The sequence below is a fragment of the Drechmeria coniospora genome, chromosome 01, assembly GCF_001625195.1.
Source record: "Drechmeria coniospora strain ARSEF 6962 chromosome 01, whole genome shotgun sequence".
NCBI classification, from domain to species: domain Eukaryota; kingdom Fungi; phylum Ascomycota; class Sordariomycetes; order Hypocreales; family Ophiocordycipitaceae; genus Drechmeria; species Drechmeria coniospora.
In genome coordinates, this window is record NC_054389.1 from 4963301 (window position 1) to 4983269 (window position 19969).

Here is a 19969-nt window from a genome sequence, read left to right on the forward strand (position 1 = left end):
CAACCAAGTTCAGTAGTGTACTGTATACTCCGCATACTCGGCTGCGTTCACCCTACACATCGGCCGCAACTCAGACCTACCCTTCTACTACTACACGAACAATTCTACTCCACGGCTGGCCCCAACCTGTTTGTTCCAACTTCTCCTCCATCTCCCTCAAGGTACCGGCATCCTTCGTACACGACCGCGGCGAGCGCTCGGATGGCTTCCATAGCTGGAAGCTCACCATGGCGCACATCATGAGAGCTGCCACACCGGTCGGCTCAACCATCTTCGCCATCTTTGCCCTTCTCGCCATCTCCCTCGTCGTCCTCCTAATCTTGCGCCATTACCTCCCACTGCGAACAACGCCTGCGTTCTATCTCGTTCCCATATTCTTTGCTCTCTGGCTCCCCTCGATCGTCATCATCCTTGTCCCCATCGATCTTGCGTCGAGCGCCGCCACCGATGACGAGGCCACGAGAGGCGTGTGGCTGCCAGAGCGAGTGGTCTTGGTGTCATGGAGGATCACGTACTGGCTGATATTCGCCCTGACATGGTGCGCCCCCTTTCTATCTGTTCTTCCGTGCCGCTAACCCATCGATCCCAGGTTTCTCCTCCCCATCCTCGGCGAATACTCGGATGCCGGCTATCACGACCCCAACAAGAAGCTCACGTACTCTCTCCGACAGAATGCACAATTCTACACTATATGTGCCGCGGCCGGCGTCGTCGGCATCGCCTACATCGCCATCGTGTACCAACTCACATTTGAATCCCTCAAGGCCCTCATCATGGCCCTCGCCTACTGCTGGGGCCTGTTTCTCGCCGTTTACCTGATGGGACACGGCTTGGTGTCGATCCCCAGGCAGTTGATTCGCGGCGCGAGCATCAGCGGGAGATTACGGAGGCTGCAGACCATGGCACCCAAGGTCCATGAGCAGGTGGGGGATTCTCTCATTACCCTGGAAGAGATTGAGGCCCAAGTCCACGAGCTTGGTCGCCGGAAGACTGGCAGCGCCGTGGGCTTCCAGGACTGGATTGAGGAGCTGCAAGATATGGCCGGCATATCCGCCAACCAGCATCCATCCTCCGCTGTCAGGATTGACTCGCGCGATTCCACTGTACCGACCGTCATCACCGAAATGTATCTGGCCGATCTGACGAGACGGCTCGTTCGCGCACGCCACGCCCGGTCTCGATACGCGGACGAATGGAACCGTCTCACCCGAGATGCCGCCAGGGCGCAGGCGATATTGGACTCGGCTGCTTCCAAAACTCTTGACTTTGGCAATACCTCGCCGCATTCTGGAGGCTGGGGCAGGGTCAATATCCTAACACCCTACACACGGTTCCTCTGCTACTACTACATCTTGCCATACGGACAGCTGCTGTTGGGCATGCTTCTTGCCGTCGCCTCTGTCTGCATCATATGGTCCGAGTTCGTCAAGTTCACATTTCCGAAGCTGTCCATTGTTCGGCTCAGCGTCGTCCACCATTGGGTTGGTGACAAGGCCCAAGTCGGGTTCGCCGGCCAGATGATATCGGCTTGCTGGATCTGCTACATGTGCGCGGCCGCGCTCACTTCCATGACAGAGGTCAAGGTCTGGCGAGGCCGCGCGCTGGTCAAGCGTAACACTGCCTATGAGTCAGCCTTTTGGTACGCGATGCAGGTGGCGAAGCTTTGCATTCCGTTGTCGTACAACTTCTTGACGTTCCTCACGGCCGAAATCTACACAAAAACCACCTTCTACCACTTTCTGGGCCGGCTAATCGATTTCACTTCTCTCGGTCGATGGTTCAACGACATCTTCCCGATTGTCCTCTTGGTTCCCATCGTGGCCACATTGTTCGGAATTTACGGCAGGGTTAAGCGTCTCTTGGTGGGAGTTGACCTCATGGATGACGACTATTACAGCCCATTGAGCGGCGGCGCAGGATCCTGGCGCGAGGGACGGGATCTCATAGAGCACGATTTAGGCGGCACCTCTCTCCTTCGGCGACGCGACGAGGCCATGGCCAGACTGGCGGCGAGCGGAAACGCAGTTGGCCGATCCGCTCCTGGGCTATCGGTCCCCTCGACGCAAAGCTCGGTCGCTTCTCCCACCCGCTCCACCGTCCCTGTACCAGCCAACGGCCGTCGACAGGTGCCGTTCGCGGATGAACCCCCCGAGGACGACAATATGTTCCAAATCATTGGCCACCGGATGAAGAACACTCTCGACTCCATAGAGGCGCCCAAGTGGCTGCAAGACTTTGGGAGCGGTCTGAAAAGTCCAAAATGGATGGGTGGGAACGACGAGCCCGGCTCGCAGCACCCTTCCGACATTAGGAGGTGGTTTGGCGGAAGAGGAGGGGGTGGTGAGAGTGGGAGTGAGGGACAAGTTCGCATCTGAGGAGAAATACCAGGTCACGGCGGGCCTTGGTGTTCATGTACTACTTTTCTCGCACCTTGGGGATCGGAAAGGATGCGTGACCTGCATTAGAACGGCGTATCGTGGCCGGCGGGGGCTTCTCCCGACAAAATTCTGGCTCTGTTTCATGGAATCATCGACTACTGTAAGATTGGCTAGGTAGGTCACAACTGTCGATCAATGGCATGTGGGCACAGTGAATATGGGATGAATGTCGCTGTCTAGGTTTGCAAGTAATATAGACAATGTCGTAAGCGGATTCGTAAGTCGTAGCTAGTCGTCGCCATTTTGCGCATAACAGACTCCAAGTCTCTCGACCCTCTGTTGCGATTTTTGTCCTTCCTTTTCTGCGGCGGTGATGCATTCATCCTTGCACCAATCCGGATGCGAAACATTGGTCGCATCGTCATGATGCTTCCGAAAATAACAAAAATGGATAGGCGAGGAAACGGTGGAGAAAGATGGGCTATGGGTGCGCCGGTGAGGAGAGCGAGTTCCAGGTATTAGCCTTGCTCATGGTCCTCTTGCGTAGGTGGAACATGATGTCCTTTTCCATTTTTTCAATGTCTTTCTCCAGGTCCTCGTCGTCGACGGCGTACTGAGCCTCGCGGCGACGGTCAAAACACCACCACGAGCAGACGATGATGGCGGTTAGAGGGATGGTGACGACGAAGTATATCCACAGCTGAGGGGCGACGGCCCGGGTTGCTTCTGTAGGTGCATGCGCCTCTGGTCAGTTTTGACCTGACGCCCATGCGGAGGATGGCCTCCGGAGATCTTCCCCTTGTTTCTAGGGGAAAGGGGTACACGGAAGTGGGGTTTGGCCGTACCGGCTTGAAAGTTGAAAAAGGTCATGCTAAAGACCGAGGCGAGGTAGGTTCCCGGCAGAAACAAGGCACCCATGAGAGATATGGTCTTCATGGCGGCGCTGTCCCGCTTGCTCGCATGCGCGATCCGGCGCTGCTCTCCGGCAATCTCGAGGTTCAGCCTCGCCTCGCGCTGAGACATGATATTGTACAGCTAAGGCTCGGTTAGCCGACAGAGATTCATACACGTCCCGTTGAGTGTGGAGTGGTGGCGTACGGCCTCGCGCTGGACCTTGAGGCGCTCGAGCGTCGTATGGATGTAATTCTCCAGTCCCTTGAGCTTGACTTTGTAAAAGTCGAGGCGAGCCTGCAGGCTCCTGTGCAGCTTGTCCATCTCCTTCCAGTGCGCTTCCTCCTGCGGCGTCAGGTTTGCATCCGGGCCATCGATGGTCCTCCATTTGACGTGAAACTTGTCCATGGCCCTCTCCATCTCCTCGGTCAGGGCCCAGTATGCCTGGGGTCGCTTCCACATGACGTGGCCGTGGCACTCGACGAGGTCCCTGCTCAGGCCGTCGATCTCGAGAAGGCCGTCCTGAAAGTACTGCTCGTGGGCCGAGACCTCGTCGCGGAGGCTGACGGCGTTCTCGAGGCGACGCAGCCAATCGCGGGCGTCGCGCTGCTTCTGGTCGTTGGTGGGGGAGAGGTCATATGAGAGGACAATTGTTGGCAGGAGCATCGGATGGCCGACCTGGGGCGCGCAGGCACGGACATGCTCGAGCATCTTGACGACGTCGGAGCTGGCGGTGCCCTTGACGAAGCCGGTGGTGATGCTCGTGGTGAAGGAGTGGGAGAGTATCATCTCCCAGCCACGCGTCTTGCCCTTTTTCCGCACGTCCGACTTGCGGTGGATGATTTCTACGGCGGAAATGGTCGGGTCAGTTCGCCTTATCGTCACCCGACTCCGCAGGACGGCCCATTGAAGGGTCAGGGACCGGGCCAGGGTCTCGGGAAGAGCTGCTCACGCAGATGAGGGTCGTCGTCATCCTGGTCGTAGGCGGACCAGAAGAAGGGCCCGACGACCGAGGACGTCTCGATGGCTCGGAAGGGCAGCTTGAGCACCCGCGTCATACTCTCGTACGAGTCCTTGGGCAACGAAATGACCTTTGGCATGAACGTGTCCTTGTCCTTGGCGTTCTTCTGCACCCTTGGCGGGAGCGTCAACGGAGGATCAAGGGAGGGGAGTGATATGGAGGTGGTAGGTGCCGGTCGTCGGCAGCTCAGCTTACACAAGTCGTATGCCGCTCAGCAGCCTCGTACCGTCCCGCATCTTGTCCGGCGGCGCAAAGGCCCCCTGGATATCGGTGCCGTATTCAGTCAGTCGCTCGGCGGGCCGGTAGGGACGAGCATCTGCGAACGGGCGTCTGCAACTCACCCTCCGATGCAAAAAGTTGTCAAACTCATCCTGCGTCAGCGGATGCTCCTCGCACGAGTTGTAGAACGGGTCCTGCGGGAGGTTAGCGGACAACATGGGGCGGATTGGATGAATATCGAGACCATGGCGGCCGAGGACGTACCGAGTAGTTGAATATCTCCAAGTACGTGGTCGCTTCGCTCACGACTCGACACTCATCGATGTAGAACCGAAACATGTAATCGTCCATCTCGTTTCGCCCCGTCTCCGGCCTGCGCAGCAATTAGTTATTGAACTGTGCCCGAAAAATGAATGCAATCGCCATGGTACCTGGGTGCCTATGTCGGGATCCAAGAGCTGGTCGGTCCACTGCAGGCACAGAGTCGGGGTAGAGCTCGACGATGGCGGCAGGGAACGAGAGAAGCAAGCCATGCAGGTTGGTAGGTTGGTAGGTCGATGGATCGGTAATAGGTAAGCATGCCTCGCTCTCCTCCTCTTGCCGATGCACATGCAGAATAGGCAGCGGCTCCCTCTGCACAGCCAGACACTGGTACTCGTTCGTGCCCGCCCGTAATTGCCTCCTACTTACATGTCACGACTCACTATTGTGTCCCCTGTCCGATCCAACCTCCCCGCCCAGCCGCGCGACTTTATCAGTTGTCAGCAGGGCACAGCATCTGTACTGTACATGCCTGGAGTACACCTGCATGTACTGTACATACTTCGGTATGGTATAGGTGTACGGAGTCCTTGTCAGCGCGTTGCTGTACTTGCATGGATATAGTTGTACTTGTAGGTATGTAGTTGTACTATAAGTACTGAAGTACGAAGTGCGGAGTACAGTAGGTGCCCATGTAATAATACTAGGGAACTGGTGCAAGTACGGAGTACGGAGCACTTACTTGTACTGTACATGTAAGTGAGCAAGTACAGTACTTAAGTACTTAATACCCAGTACTGTAGTTGTAAGGAGTACGGAGTAAGTACTATAAGTAATTATCATTACTACCCTGCGTAACCGCCTAACCCAGTCGGTAGTTGATACCACGATAGCGGGGGCGGCGGGGTTGGAAGAACCAGGATCGGGAGACAAGGGATCGCCTGCTCTCCAAGGGGTTGGTTGGTTTGAGACTTGGATTCTAAGTATTAGGTAGTTTTACAAACACTCAGTTCCCTTACCCGGCATGTACGCTTACAGGTACGAGGACCGTACGAGTACTACGATTTTCGCACGCCTACTTGCATGTAAATACACTGCACGGAGGACATGTGCTACACCCATTGTTGGTACGGGAAAGTGCTGCCGTAAATAATGCTACTAGTAGCCTACTCCATAGCGACATTGGCATCAAAGTGTGTGTCGAGGGCCAAGTGTCGAAACACCACAGAACCAACCCTCTCCGCACAGTACGACGATTGCAGACAGCACATAATGACATCAACCAGTACGGAGTTCACAGTCGGTCGCGCGGCCCTTTGGCCTCCCAAGAATCATACGCTCACGACTTCTCCGAAAAACACCTACAATTACATGGGTGCAAATCCACACGGTGTTCTGTTCCTCGCCTTGTCTTTGTATTCTTGTTTGTTTCTGTTTCAATCGTCCCGTGCACCGCCTGTTGCCAAGCCCAGGATGGAATAATTAACATACAGGTACAGGGTGTTTAGGTATCCTTTGTTGCGTCGCAACCAGCTAAAGACAGTGAGTGGGTGGGTGGGTGAGCGGGTGAGCGAGTGAGTGAGCGAGCGAGCGAGTGAGTGAGAGCTTCCTAGGTGAGGCCCGGCCCTTCCATAATCCACCAACCACAAAGCCTGCATGCAGATGCATACTATGGTGTTGCCTATCTCCGCCCTCTCCCGGCCTTTTGTGCGCAGCCCAGAGTCTTGTCGGCCTCGCATGTCCGGGCACAAACGAGGACAAGGGTACAGCGGCGCAGGCTCCGACAGCTTCCGTCCGATCCAATCGCCTCCACGCTTCGTGCCGTCGTCGTCCACGATCGGCCAGCGTCAAGTCTTGTCTCAAAAATCGGTAAACAGATGGCCGTAGCTGTCGAGAAACGGGTCAGTCGGGCGGGCGGGGTCGAGAGTCGGATGGATGGGAAAACTCACTCGTCGGACACTCCTGTGGCCCCGTACGGTTCCGGGTCCTCGGGGTACTTGTCGAACTGGCTTGCGTCGCCCTGACCGGCCTTGACGGGTGGTGTGTAGGGAGCGTCAATGTCCTTGCGGGCCAGGCGGTCCCACGTCACCTCGGTGAACCAAGGATGGCTCCTGATGTCCTGCGAGCCGCCGTACAGGTTGCCCAGTCGCTTCGTCAGGTCGGCCGTCACGAGCCGTTCCAGCAAGTTCTGCGCGTCGGCGTTGATGTAGGCTGGGTACTTGACCTTGCCCTTGAGGATGTTTTCGTATATCCTCATGGGCGATCCACTATCCCAGAAGGGAGTGTAACCGCAGAGCATTTCGTATATCAAGATGCCGAGGGACCACCTAGCACGACGGTCAGCCGCTTCGTCCGCCTCCGAGCTGGCGCTCACGCGTCCGTCCAAGGCCACTCACCAGTCGACGGATTTGTTATACCCCTTGTTGGAGACGACCTCGGGGGCGAGATAGTCGGGCGTGCCGCAGAGGGTCCACGTCTTGTCGGGCACCCGCTTGGCGAAGCCAAAGTCGGTGATCTTGAGGTGGCCGTGCCGGTCGAGCAGCAGATTCTCCGGCTTCAAATCTCGGTAGATGATGTTTTTCGAATGAAGGTACTCGATTGCCAGCGTCGCCTCGGCGGCGTAGAACTTGGCGACGGGATTCGGGAAGCGCTGTTTCGCACGGCACAATGCACACGTCAGCGGGTGTCGACGAGGACGGGGGGGGAGGGGGCCAACGGAGGAGGAGGGGAAGCAAACGGGGGGGAGGGGAAGCAAACGGGGGAGGAGGGGGAGCAAACGGGGGAGGAGGGGAAGCGAATAGGGGCGGTGCGTCGGTGGGTGGGCGCGGATACATACACCCGACTTCCTCAGGAGGGAGAAGAGCTCGCCGCCCTCGACGAAATCCATGACCATGTAGAGGTTTTTCGAGTCCTGAAAGGTGCCCCATAGGGTGATGAGAAAGGGATGCTTCACGTCGGCCAGCATGCGGCGCTCGTCGTTGGTGTGCTCGACCTGCTTCATCTTGACGACCTGGGCCTTTTTCAGCACCTTGACGGCATAGAACCGTTGGTTGTGCTTCGATTGGACGAGGTGGACACGACCGAAGCTACCGGTGCCGAGGGTCCTCTGGATGTCGAAATCGCCGAGCGAGTACTTGCCCTTTGTGATTCGAGGTGTCGAGTGACTCAGCTGATGCTGGTGGTGCGGTTGGTTGTGCGGCTGCTGCGGTTGCCCATCGGACGTGGGCGCGGGCTGCTGGCTCGGCTGCATCGTCGGCTGTGGGTAGGCTTGTTGCTGCTGCTGCTGCATCCGAGCAGGATCGGTCCCGGGGCTCTCGCTCGGGAAAGGGGGGGTCTGGGTCAGGTGGTGCGGTGAGGGAGAGTAGCCGTTGTTAATGCTGTTGACGGCGGAGGAGGTGGTGCCGTCATTCTGAGGTACGTTGATGAGGTTGCTGATGGTGGGGAGGCTTTGCGGATCCTGCTGCTGCTGCTGCTGCGCTTGCTGCGGCGTTGGCGGCGTCGCAAAGGCCGCGCCGGTGCTCGGTTGGGGGTTCATCGTCGTCGGCTGCGCCTGCTCCGGCTGCGACTCCTGCGCCTGAGCGCCCGATGCAGATGATATGGAAGATTGGCCGAGCTGGGTGGCAATTGATGCTCCTAGCTCCTGCGAGCCCGAGGCTGCGCTGGATCGCTGCTGCGACGAGGTCGAGCCGAAGGGTTTGGACAGTGCCGTTCCAGCGACGGGGCTGGTCGGGTTTGACGTGGAGGTGCTGTCCCTCGTCCTCTTTTTCTTAAGGAATCCGCCGAGGGAAGGCATAATAATAATACCTGTCTATCGAGGCGAGGAGATGAGGCGGGCGGGGGTCCAGGGGTGGGGGGTTGGTCGAAGCGGCAGCAGGTCTGCACGGGATGAGCGCTCGCTGCTGGATAATTCAATCGAATGGGGGGTTCGATGTCACATCGGCGAGAGGTGACGGGGAGGAGGGGAGGTAAGATTCGACAGCAGCGCAGGTACGTGTGAGCATGTACTACTTGTACACGTACTCGAACTACGTCGGACGGCCCTCTTCCTTCATCATCTTCGTTCTCGTCCTCTGTCGACGGTGGGCAGGACAGTTCGCCGCAAACCTACCGGGGCGCGAGAGAACCAGCGGGGCCCAGGGGCTTCTTGCTGTACGGGCCCTGTCTGTCTCCGGACAAGAGCTATTACTTACCGGCACCACATGCGGACTACTTGCGCGCTACAAAGGTCTGGGAGTCGACGAGGGTAACATTCGGTGCGGCTTTGGTGCTGCTTGGTCTTGGGAGGACACGGCCGATCGGATCGGATGGGGTTTAGCAGCATTAGAACCAAGTAAGTACCTCGCAAGTACGGAGAACACTGTACTGCACATGTACAGGACTCCGTACAGTACGCACAAGCCCGTCCGTCTTGGTGCTGCACAGTACCTGTACTGGTACTGGTACAAGTACTCTGTAGTACGGAGTACCTCGAAGGCCGATTGTACTTGCTCGTCCTGCCCAAGGTTCGTGCCTACCGAGCCTTCTAGATGCAACTGGGCGTACTACATGTACATGTACGGTTAGTAGCTAAGGGTACGGAGTGCGGAGTATCGGTACGACAAAGTACGGAGTAGGGAGTAGGGAGTACGAGTATCCGTATTAGTCCTTCTAGTAAATAATCGTACTGTTGCGTCGTCCCTACAGTAATACCTCACTTACAAGTACAGGTACCTACCTACCTGCTCAAGTACTGTACACCTAATTGTGCACCCATTTACGTGTACACGTACGGAGTACTCTACAATACACCACACGTACTTACTATGTGCAGGTAAGTACGGAGTAGTAAATTACTACCTACTAGGTAGTACTTGAACGAAAAAGTACCTTGCAAGAGCACTTGTACTTACACATGCACGTACTGAGCACATGTACAACTACACATGGGCGCGGTGATCGCATGCGAGTGCAAGCATCGACTACTAGAGTAGCTGGTAAGCGTTCAGTACCGGACAGCGCCGGACAGTAGGAGTAATACCAGTAGTCGACACGCTTACTGAGATATCCGGAAATGTTGCTCACCTCGAACCAGGCGAGGCCTACAAATGGCACCTGCTTGTAGTGCAGTATCATTCATGATGCGAATTTCACTAGGTCCTGAGGATGAGACGAGGCTCACCTTTGTCATCGATTCCCCTCTACGCATTTGGAAACAAGGCGAGTGAGTGGTCGGTCAGGCCCATGTTCCATCCTCGCAGCTGGCTGGCATGGCAGTTGGACGAGAACGGACGGTGCAGCGCCGCAGCAAGCCAGCTGCGACTTGCCCAATTCTGGTCAAGACTCTCTCTTACCAACACCGGCACACCTGCTGCTTTCACGTACCAGGATCAGTCGAACCGAACCCCATCGCGCCCCCCCCCTCCCCCTCCTTTTCGCCCCCTTGGCGCGGGTGCCCGAGAATGAGCAAAGAACTCAATCCCACATGTCTCTGGCCAATCGCCGTACTGGTTGCGAATCATGCTCTCTGCAGGCATTCGTGAAATTGGTAGCTCATTGACTCGGCTACTAACATCCGCAGCTTTCCCGGAAAACGACCGCACGATGATGCAGGTGCTGCCCAGCATGCCTGTATACGGAAAACCAGGCCCTTGGTCCAATGGGTCATCTGCGAATGGCCGTGGACGGCAGGGATTCCTGTGGCATCCAGCATCCGACCATGAGGGGCGAGGCGAGGCGTCAACGCTGAAAACAGAACGACGCCATCGGTAGTCGTCTCGCTCTACCAGAAACCTTAAAAACTCCATCGGACCTCAGCGAATCCGAGAGAGGCTTTCTCTATCCCCGGAGCTCTTTTGATGAAGAAGTCCCATTTGCAAGAGGTGGTGTTTCACCACGATCAGTACCGCACGCAGTTCATAGATGCCGTAGACCCGTTCTCTGCACCATTCCCAAATTGCATAGGTTGAAGGATAGAGTATGCTTCGGTTACTGCCGCCGAAGAGTATTCGTCAGAAGCCATTTTTTCCCGTCGATGAATTTTATTCTGATTGTTTCTTGTGGCATCTTTGCCCAAATATTTCCAAGCCCGTATCAGGAGCTTCGCATCGAAACACTGGCCAACGTGGGCGGGTGGGTGCCGAGACATCGACTTCCCCATCCAACCTACCCTATACCGCACCAACCAACTCGATCGGGATTCGGCACAGCTATCTACAAGAAGTGCTGTTCTCCGCACCTATTTGCAGGCGGCGCGAGCGAGCTGAAACGGAGGCACCCATGAAAGATTCGACACGGGCACCGGCCACTATGGCTCCTACTCTCTGCGATTCTGCATCCTTTATCTCCGCACTTCTCTCATTTTCGCCATCACCATTACCAGCCGGATTGGGCCCAGTCTGGACGAAAATGTGATCCAACAAGCGAAACTCGTATCCGGGGAAGAAGACATTTCATTGTTGGCGCATCATATGCCCCAGCTCACCCCGACCCGCCAATGCCAATGATGCATGCTTCGTCTGACATATGCACAGGGCAGCGGCCAAACAACTCTGCATCTCCATCGCACTGAGCTTATACTATATTCCTCGAATCACCTGGACCTGCACCTACTTGGACAAACCCACGCACCGCCGACATGGAGCGAAGCATCCTGGCCCGACCCAACATTTTCATGCATCGCATCTGTCCCAGCCGGTAACCCATCCTTGCCCGGCTCCGACAGCCTGCTGGTTTAGAACCGATGGCTCTTGGTCCTCGCCCTGTAGGCCGTGAAGCCGATGTATCCACCGCCGACAACGAGGCAGAACATGAAGACCTTGGCAAAGAACCACGTCCAGGAGCCGCCTTGCTGGTTCGGGTGGCTGGCAGGCTGGCCATTCTTCTTCTGCGCCGGGCTCGGCGCTCCGGGGTTGCTGTAGAGGTTCTTGGCCGTCACCGAGATGATGTCGTGGTTGTCGCTCAGCTCGCCCGTTTCGGCGCTGAAGCCCAGGTAGGCAATGTTTGGGATCGCCGGCGGCGAGTCCGTCTCGAAGCACACCGTCCACTCGTCCTCGGTTTGGTACTGCAGCTCTAGCCGGAGCTGCTTGTCCTGGATGTACGTCAGGCGCATCTTGGTCGGAACGGAGGCGTGGCGGATGCCTCGCGCCGAGCATCCCGCGAGCTCGGCATCCTTGCCGTCGTTGTTTTTGTCGTACGACGTCTTCCCATCGCCAAACATGGCCATGACGTAGGGGAAGACGATGCCCGGCCGATTGTTCTTGTACGTGTCGACGAAGATGCCCAAGCCCTCGAAGCGATCGGTCGAGCCGAAAACCGGTCCCGGCTGAGCTCGCTGCTTGGTGATCCACATGGCAAAGCCATCACCGTAGAGCTGATTCTTGCCAGAGATCTTGAATTCGACCTCAACCTCCCAGTTGGTCGCCGTCAGCGGTACGCGGGAGAAGAGGTACCCCGACTGTGAGGGGAGATCGGATGTCAGGCGAATGTACCTTGGAGAGAGAGCGTCAAGTCAGCGTCGACCTTTATTGATCGGGGGACAATGCAGCGAGGTCCGATCAACATACGAGTCGGTCCGAATGATGGCATCTCCTCCAAAGTCGAACCATCGACTTTGCATATCCGAGTCGAGGTATGGCTATAATCAGTCAACCAGTCAGCGTCAACCATTATCCAGTCCTCCATCGCCTTTTCTCGACCCCTTGATCCTTGACCCCTATTTGCTGCCGGCCGACCTACCTGTGACAGACTGTGCGTCCTCAACTGCGGCAGACCGTTAGCTTCATTGGAAATTGAACAGAGCCGGCCGAAGGGGACGAGCCTGGATGCTCTTCAAGTTCGGCGGGTCTTCGGCGCGTGCTGTCCAAGCGAGCACCACGGCCAGCGCCGCCGACAGAGAGGGTAGCCGCATCATGGGCCGTGCCTCGCGTTTTGACGATTGGGCAGGAATAGCGGAAGGAAAGGGAGCGCGTTGCGTTCAGTTCTCGATGAACGATCCTGCCTCGTAGCCTAGTTCGGCTCACGCGACCGTCGATCAGGCGGTGATGAGGCGAGTGAGGTGGAAAATAATGAACGGCTGCGTTTTGAGGCAGGTGTGGTCAAGGCAGGGAAAAAGGCCAGCCAGGCACACACACCTGGAACGAAGCTATGGTGCTCCGGTGTGGCGGTGCCCCAGACAGCTTAGCTTGCACCGAGTAACACGAGAGTAATATTTATTCGTTATTACTCCGTGCTGCACCTTGCTGGTGGGTGCACAATAAATGGGAAGTTTTCGAGCACTGCGCCACATTGCCGGCCTGTGGCTAATGCATACGTCCTAATTTTGTCATGGCCATACAAGTACTTCGTACTGTCGATATTTCAGACACCCTCAGTTCGGTAGCTGCAGCGACAACCAACACCCATCGCTCATCATGGACTCCAGCTCCGTCAAGCAGTCTGTTATGAAACAGGTCACCGCCGAGGCGAACCTTGCCAACGCCAGAGTTCTTATTGAGGTAGGACGCAAGTCAATATTCCCTCTGGATGATCCCCCTTCGGCTCTGCTCGACTCGTCTTGGCTAACCACTTTGCCGCGCTCTCGGTGATACAGAAGCTTCAAGAATCCTGTTTTGAAAAGTGCATCGCGAAACCTGGAAGCTCCCTTTCCAGCAGTGAGCAGACATGCATGACGATGTGCATGGAGAAGTACATGGCCACTTGGAACCAGGTCAACTCGGCCTATATCAACCGTATTCGACAGGCGCAGGGCAACCAGTAGGCGCGCGGTCGCACCTTAGAAAGCTTTCAGAAGCAAGCGCAGGGGGGAATCCCTGGGATTCCATGTACAGTACGTGTTGATATATATACAAAAGGGCGCCGCATGAGGTATCCAGGGGAAACTCGACAGTCTAGTCGGATGCAGACACCTGGGTCATTGGCGGAACATGGAAAAAGTGAAACGACCCAAGCACCTCAGATAACAATATATTCCTTCGCAGAGCGAAATATTTCACTTGATTGGGTATCTTATCAACTCTATTCCGTCGAGCCCTGTTTCTTGGCCTCCTCCGCCTCGCGCTTTCTTGCCAGGTATCTCTCCCTCGCACTCGAGATCTCACCCTCTGTCTTGCGGCTCTTTGCTGTGCGCTCGACTTCCTCGCGTTGAGCCTTCTCGTCCTCCCTCGAACGCTTCAACGATTGTTCCAGTTGCTCCTCCAACATACGCGTCTGGCGTTCCCTCATGGCTTGCTTCCTGTCGACTTGTGCACCGCTGAAATGGCTCCGGCTGCTTTCCCTGGCCCGACCCGCTTCGTGCTCAACAGCCTGTTTTTTCTTGGCGCCGACGTTGAGACCCCCTTGAAGAAGTTGGCGCTTGTCGACAACCTCGCCGTCTTCGTTCAGCGCGATAGATGCGCCTTTCTCATTCAGATCTTGCGCGAGCCTTGCTTCAGCCTTGTCCTTGTCCATCTCCTCGTCACTCTTTTGATCCGTCTGCGGACCCTGCTTCGCTCTCTCCTCAGCCGCCTTGACTACCCGGCTATGCCTCTCGTCGCCCTGGTCGAGGAGTTTTCTGTAAAAGGCAGACATGCCGCCACCCTCGTTCTTCTTTGCCTCTTCCTCCTCCCTCTTTCTTTCTTCCGCCTCCAGTCTCTTGTTCTCCTCCTGCTGCTTCTTATACGCCTCGGTAACAAACTTCTCTTTATCCGCGTACTCGTCGCCCTCAGCCTCGCGCTCGCGCGCAATCTTTTTCTCCTCGGCAATCAGCGCATCACGCTTTCGTACCTCTGCCGCCTGCATAAGGCTCTTCATGTATTTCGGTTTTCGTTCCACATCCTCTGTCGTAGCCTCCTTCGTGGGCTTGAGGGAGTCGTAGACTGAGTCGTACTCGTAGACACTGGGGTCTAGCTTTTCGGCCGTCTCAGCGTTCTTTTTGGATGACAGAGTGTTGGAAAGGTCTCCAAATACAGCCTTCTGCGACTTCGGTTTGAGCTTCGGCGGTTGTGTGGGCAGAGCGCCCCTCTGCTTAGCAACTTGACTTGAAGATTGTTCCGAGGTCGTGCCATCGAGGTCCAAACGCCCTCCAATTTCAGTGCATGCCTCGCCATCCGCATTGCCATCGTCGGAATCGTCGTCACCGCCAAAAAGTGGCTTCCGTTTCGACGGGACAGGCTTCGCAGGACCCGGCTTCTTCCGCACATTGAGCCCAAAGGACAGGCCGGGTTTGCTCATCTTCAGCGCTGGGGATGGCTCCGTTGAAGTCAAATACAGTCCTGAAGATGCGAGTTGCAGCAGCTGTTCTGGGTATCCGTCGCTGAGAGCCGCAAGTTGCGACGCCCCAAGAGGTAGGGTTTCGGGGACGTGCTGGGTGCAGAAGCATGCCAAACAAGCTGCGAAACGGAGGGAGGATAAATACGGCAGCCTTGTCGCCGATTGGGGAAGTGGTGGGGGGGGCAAAATAACTATAACTGGGTACTCGATCAGGTTGTCACTAAGCCTCTAGAGAGCATCGACCAGCTGGCTCACCAACCCAACATAAAAACTACGTTGAAGATAGACCTACTGATCCCCACTGCCTGGAGTTGATTAATCTTAATTACAAGATGATCGGGGCTATCCAAATCAATAAAAGTCAACGTGTGACCTCTAGGCTTTGAGCATCAAGGGCTTCGGCGAAATAGTCCTGGTAACCATGGACCAACACAACACCATACACACATACGAGGCCTTCGAAGTGCATCATGCTGGAGAAGACGTTCCTACAGTGGCTACCAGAATGCCGAGCACGACCGCATCTCCCAGCATGATCAGGGCGCTGCGTGATACACTCATATACACGAGAAACTCAGCCGGAAGCTGAAATGTCAGCCCGTCGACATGCATACCAAATACCGATGGTTGGCCTATCTGGTCTATTTACATTTCTGGCTGGATGACTGAGCGCTTCGCATTGTGTCAATAGCGTCAGCCAGCTTGGGGTATCAAAGCCTCATACTTGCTTTGCAAATTGCAAAGTTCAACTTGTTGAGGTGACGATGCGCCGCCCCTTGTGTGTCCATCATCGCTTGAATGGAATAAAATTGCACAGTACTCAGAAATGCCACACGAACAGGCCGGCATCGACAACATACATCATAAATCGCATCGCTCATACCTCCTGGTACTCATCGTTGGCTAAAAGGCGGATCGAGTTCGAATGTCCTGCGTCGTGTTAGCTACTGCTTCGGTGCGGGATGAAGGTGGTGCTGCATACAGAGATCTTTCGCTCAATTTCTCGGACCGAGCGATCCAGCTCCGCCGCAATCATCATCTTCTTGTCGTTAGGAAGCAAATTGTATCGTTCGCACAAGTCACCGTCGATTACGCCTTTGACGGGAGCATAGTAGCCACGATACATCAGATGATCCCGTCCCAACAGTGGCGGGTCGTCGGTTCGAAGGTGTTGCTCGAGCGTTTGGAAGAAATCGGCGTCTTCGCGGGTGACGAGGGGAATGAAAACACCAATCGTGCCCATAAGCCCGCTCCAAAGGAGCACGCTCTGACCGCCAACTACCAGGCTCGTCTTTGCGATACTGGTAGGAGTATCCCCAGTGTAGAAGTGGCACATGAGGTTTAGACGGTTCGGGGTTCCGTTCAGGTAGGATCTAGCGTTCAGCAGATGAATGCCCGTCTCCTCCTCATCCGCTTCCTGGCTCGCTTTGGGGGGGGAGCGAACGATGAAAATGTTGCCAAACTTGTCACCTCCGGCGACCGATTCGTAGTCCACCATGGCTGAGCAGGTGGTCCATCTGGCCACGTAATCATCGACAAAGGGGATGAGCTTGTTGGATGTTTGTTTGAACGCCACGTATGTGATGCCGTGCTGGACATCTCCAACGACGATTCGGTTCCCCTGCGCATTCAAGGACACGATCTTCCGAGGGGACACCTCGGCCTGTGATTTTCGCAACAGCTGTCGCATGCCAAGGTCGTACACTCGCAGTGTCTTGCCAATGCCGACCAATGCTCTGCCTTGGAAAGCGAGCAGTGCAGACGGAAGATCTTCGACGGGTGTTCGGTGGACGAATTCAAGCGCTCGGCCGCCATCGTTGAGACGATAAATGTTGATATGAGCGCTTGAGAAGCTTGGCGGATTCACCACGATATTCGTTCCAGTGCCAACAACGAGGAAATGCTCTCCATCCTGGCTTGCGAAGGGAACAATCGCGCAGCTGACAACAGATTCGTTATTGTCCAGTTCCAGCGTCTGGAGCACCTGAGGCTCATCGGCAGAGACAGGGTCAATGACGCTGATACACGACGCCCAGCGGTGGTTTCCTCTCGGATAACCAAACGTATCCGGCGGAAGAACCGCCGAGTCGCCATTCATCGCTGCAGGATCAGCAAGCAACTTCTCCCGCAGATCGGGCGAAAGAGTGTTGTTGTCCGCTTCGATGGTGTAGAAGAGTGGCTGCTCAGGATGCTTGATGAGCTTTCTCGGCGTGTAGGTCAGGGAGACGGATTTATGGGTAAGCGTGTCACCGAGCCGCTCGATGGAAAGAATGCTAGCGATGTGTCAGCAGGGTAGAGCTCACAGATACATGGGCGACCAAGGACATTGGAGACGCAGAGCAAGCTCATCAGTAGGAACAATTGGAAATAATGCGTAAAAAGCCTCACAGCCCTCAGGCGTAGGATCCATGTTTTCATCATGTAGAGCGGGGAGAGGTGGTAACGACAAGGGAAACAAGAGCATCTTGACATACCTTAGTTCCTGACCATGGATTGTGACGAGCCCCTCCTCACACTGCTCACTGGTGAAATTCCAGCCAAATTGGAGCTCGGAGAAATTTAGAGGCGTCATTACGAAGCTGCTGGTGATGGGATCGGGATATCCAAGCCATGGCCTTGAGCTCAGCGCGAGCACGCAGGTTTTGCCTTCGACCGTGAGCTGGAAAAGCTTGACCTGCTTCGGACCGAGAAACTTTTGGCGCGTGTCAGTCAACTCGCCCGAGACCTCGTCTATGACGGTGCGCAGGTAGACTCCGGAATGCAGGCCGATATGGAGATACAGGGTTGACCCGCCTGACGAAGCGTCATCCATGGCGATGATGGCCAAGGATGTGGGCGCAGCTGTCAGGGCCTGGACCGACTTGCTTTCGAGAGTGGAACCGGCATCCAAACTGAGTATGCGGACTGTGCAATCGTCGCATCCCACGGCGAGGTAGGAGCTGCGAACTCGGCCCTCGGGAACATCGCCCAGACTCAGGGCGGTGACGGTGCCGGTCATCTCCTTTCTATCTTCAAATTCGTTGAGGTTGCCTTCATCATCGGCCTCGAAATAGATGATCTCTCCAGAACTGAGGGCAACGGCCACCTGCTTTGCGTTCGTTGCGGCGGAAACGATCGAGCGATGCTGGGGCACCTCCCAGTCGGAGGCCTGTCCGTTGCGAACGACTCGGATGCCCTTCGGGTGGACTTGAAGCAGGCCGTTTTCGCCCAGGAGCTGTGCCGCGAGGGTGGGCACCTGGGTGAGAAAGCCAGAATCGCTAACCTCTTCTACCGTTTCTCCGATGCTGAGAATGAGAGATCCGTTACCGAAGGAGAGAACGATGTAGGCATCGTATTGGTCATCTCGGTTCAGTTTCAGTGTCCACACGGCCACCGGGGCGCCTGGTAGCTCGGAACCAACAATTTCGGTAACATCCAAACCATGCTTGAGTGTACGGAACGAGGAGCGGGCGCCGGTGCCGCAGATTGTGTAAATTTGGGGAGCATCATCTCCCGTCAGGTTGGCGACTTTGCAGTCCGTGAGTGGATTCATCGACGGGATGCTCTGAAACATGGTGATGTTTTCCGCCTTTCGAGGGTGGAAGTAGACGGGATCGTACGAAGCGTGCGGGTCAACCGGGAAGCTATCGCTGGTGAACTCCATTTCTCCATCATCGTCTCCAAGCTTCTCGAACTGATAGAAGCCGGCATTTCCAAACTGGCTGGCGACATAGAGGAAACCGCTCTTGAGGATGCAGAAGCTCGTCGCAACCGGGACGGTATCGAAGTACTTGATGGTGAGCTTTCTGACCTCCCCAGTGGGCTTGCCGGCGTCGTCCTTGACCATGTCCATGGTTACGCGGAAGAGATCACCGTCTTCAGTCTGGAGGAGAAAGAAGAAAGCGCCGCTGCTACCTTTCAGCTTGTGCATGATTCCGGCGACAATGGAGCGCTTGCGGGTGGGATCCTCCGTTGCGCCTCGACGCCTCGGAATCGCGATGCGCAGGGGCTCCTGGTTGCTGTGCCTGTAGGTTATGCTTTCCAGGCCACAAATCAGGACACCGCTGGGACCGTCAGAGCCTCCGGGGACTTGAAAGAGCAGGGAAGAGGTAGGATCAACGGGTTCGGACCACTTCCGGACGACATGGTTGAGGCCGAGGTCTAGCTCATAGTATACCAGTTGGGTCTGAACCTCGTCCAGCCCCTCTTCGCTGGTGTCCGGATCGAGGGCTGAGCAATTGATCTCGAGGGCTGCAAAGACGGGATTTGAATATCCGACATCTAGAGCCACCATTGAGAGAACAAGAACTCTAGGCTTGTGAGCTTCGAGGGGCGACGATATCGTTAGCTCTGCCGCCAGGTTCCCTTCTGGATTGCTGCCGCCCGAGACGCGGTTCAAGATGTAGACGAGCTTGTTTTTTTCGATGGAAGCGACAAGAAAGGCCCTGCCTTTAGGGTCGCACACCAGGTACTCTCCAGGAACGACTCTCCGGACGCCTGATTTTCCATATGTTTCCATATGAACCCGCGCGAAGCGGTTTTGCACAGGGTCGTACTCGACAATGGTGATACGGCCCGAGTCAGAGGAGACAATGACAAAATCTAACGCCGAATGTTAGCATATGGTTGTATGACAGGGGAAGGGAAGCATCCGACGAAGTGTACGTTGTGTGCGAAGGGTACCGAGGCAAGGGATGGAAAATTGTGATGATGGGTTGGGAGGACTACGGGAGCGATGAACTTGCCTTTGGTGCTGCCAGTGACGCGAAAGGGGGCAAGGGAGCGGATGATGCCAAATACATCGTGAATCAAGACGGTATGGACTTTGCCCAAGCTCGCATCAGGACGCAGCAGAGTCAAGCGCGATCCGGAGGCGGTAATTATGAGCTGCTCTCGCGTGCCTGCAAACTGACCCAGAATCGCTTGGACGACGTTGGTTGGCGGCTGGATCGTCAGCGAGTAAAGGAACATGTTGGAGGTGGTCGCCATGGTCCTC

General features: G+C 56.0%; 6 protein-coding genes across 6 annotated transcripts; 2 read left to right on the forward strand and 4 right to left on the reverse strand.

Moving 5' to 3' along the window:
* Nucleotides 1-227: 227 nt before the first annotated feature.
* DCS_01230 (uncharacterized protein) lies at nt 228-2375 on the forward strand (the record flags this gene model as incomplete). Its single annotated transcript, XM_040798565.1, has 2 exons — nt 228-538; nt 590-2375. The coding sequence occupies 2 exons, from the start codon at nt 228-230 to the stop codon at nt 2373-2375; spliced, it is 2097 nt and encodes a 698-aa protein (XP_040659448.1).
* Nucleotides 2376-2859: 484 nt separating this feature from the next.
* On the reverse strand, nt 2860-4860 carry DCS_01231 (uncharacterized protein; the record flags this gene model as incomplete). The annotated part of the gene is made up of 6 exons (XM_040798566.1): nt 2860-3104; nt 3224-3413; nt 3477-4114; nt 4222-4403; nt 4486-4703; nt 4774-4860. 6 exons carry the CDS (start codon nt 4858-4860, stop codon nt 2860-2862), a joined length of 1560 nt encoding a protein of 519 aa, XP_040659449.1.
* A 1769-nt stretch (nt 4861-6629) lies between these two features.
* Nucleotides 6630-8563, reverse strand: DCS_01232 (cAMP-dependent protein kinase catalytic subunit; the record flags this gene model as incomplete). The annotated part of the gene is made up of 4 exons (XM_040798567.1): nt 6630-6657; nt 6720-7097; nt 7167-7420; nt 7607-8563. 4 exons carry the CDS (start codon nt 8561-8563, stop codon nt 6630-6632), a joined length of 1617 nt encoding a protein of 538 aa, XP_040659450.1.
* A 2916-nt stretch (nt 8564-11479) lies between these two features.
* DCS_01233 (Legume-like lectin) lies at nt 11480-12364 on the reverse strand (the record flags this gene model as incomplete). The annotated part of the gene is made up of 2 exons (XM_040798568.1): nt 11480-12236; nt 12312-12364. 2 exons carry the CDS (start codon nt 12362-12364, stop codon nt 11480-11482), a joined length of 810 nt encoding a protein of 269 aa, XP_040659451.1.
* A 793-nt stretch (nt 12365-13157) lies between these two features.
* On the forward strand, nt 13158-13504 carry DCS_01234 (mitochondrial import inner membrane translocase subunit TIM13; the record flags this gene model as incomplete). The annotated part of the gene is made up of 2 exons (XM_040798569.1): nt 13158-13241; nt 13337-13504. 2 exons carry the CDS (start codon nt 13158-13160, stop codon nt 13502-13504), a joined length of 252 nt encoding a protein of 83 aa, XP_040659452.1.
* Nucleotides 13505-13761: 257 nt separating this feature from the next.
* On the reverse strand, nt 13762-19962 carry DCS_01235 (Pre-mRNA-splicing factor rse-1; the record flags this gene model as incomplete). Its single annotated transcript, XM_040798570.1, has 4 exons — nt 13762-15087; nt 15977-17267; nt 17469-19575; nt 19887-19962. 4 exons carry the CDS (start codon nt 19960-19962, stop codon nt 13762-13764), a joined length of 4800 nt encoding a protein of 1599 aa, XP_040659453.1.
* Between the last annotated feature and the right edge of the window lie 7 nt (nt 19963-19969).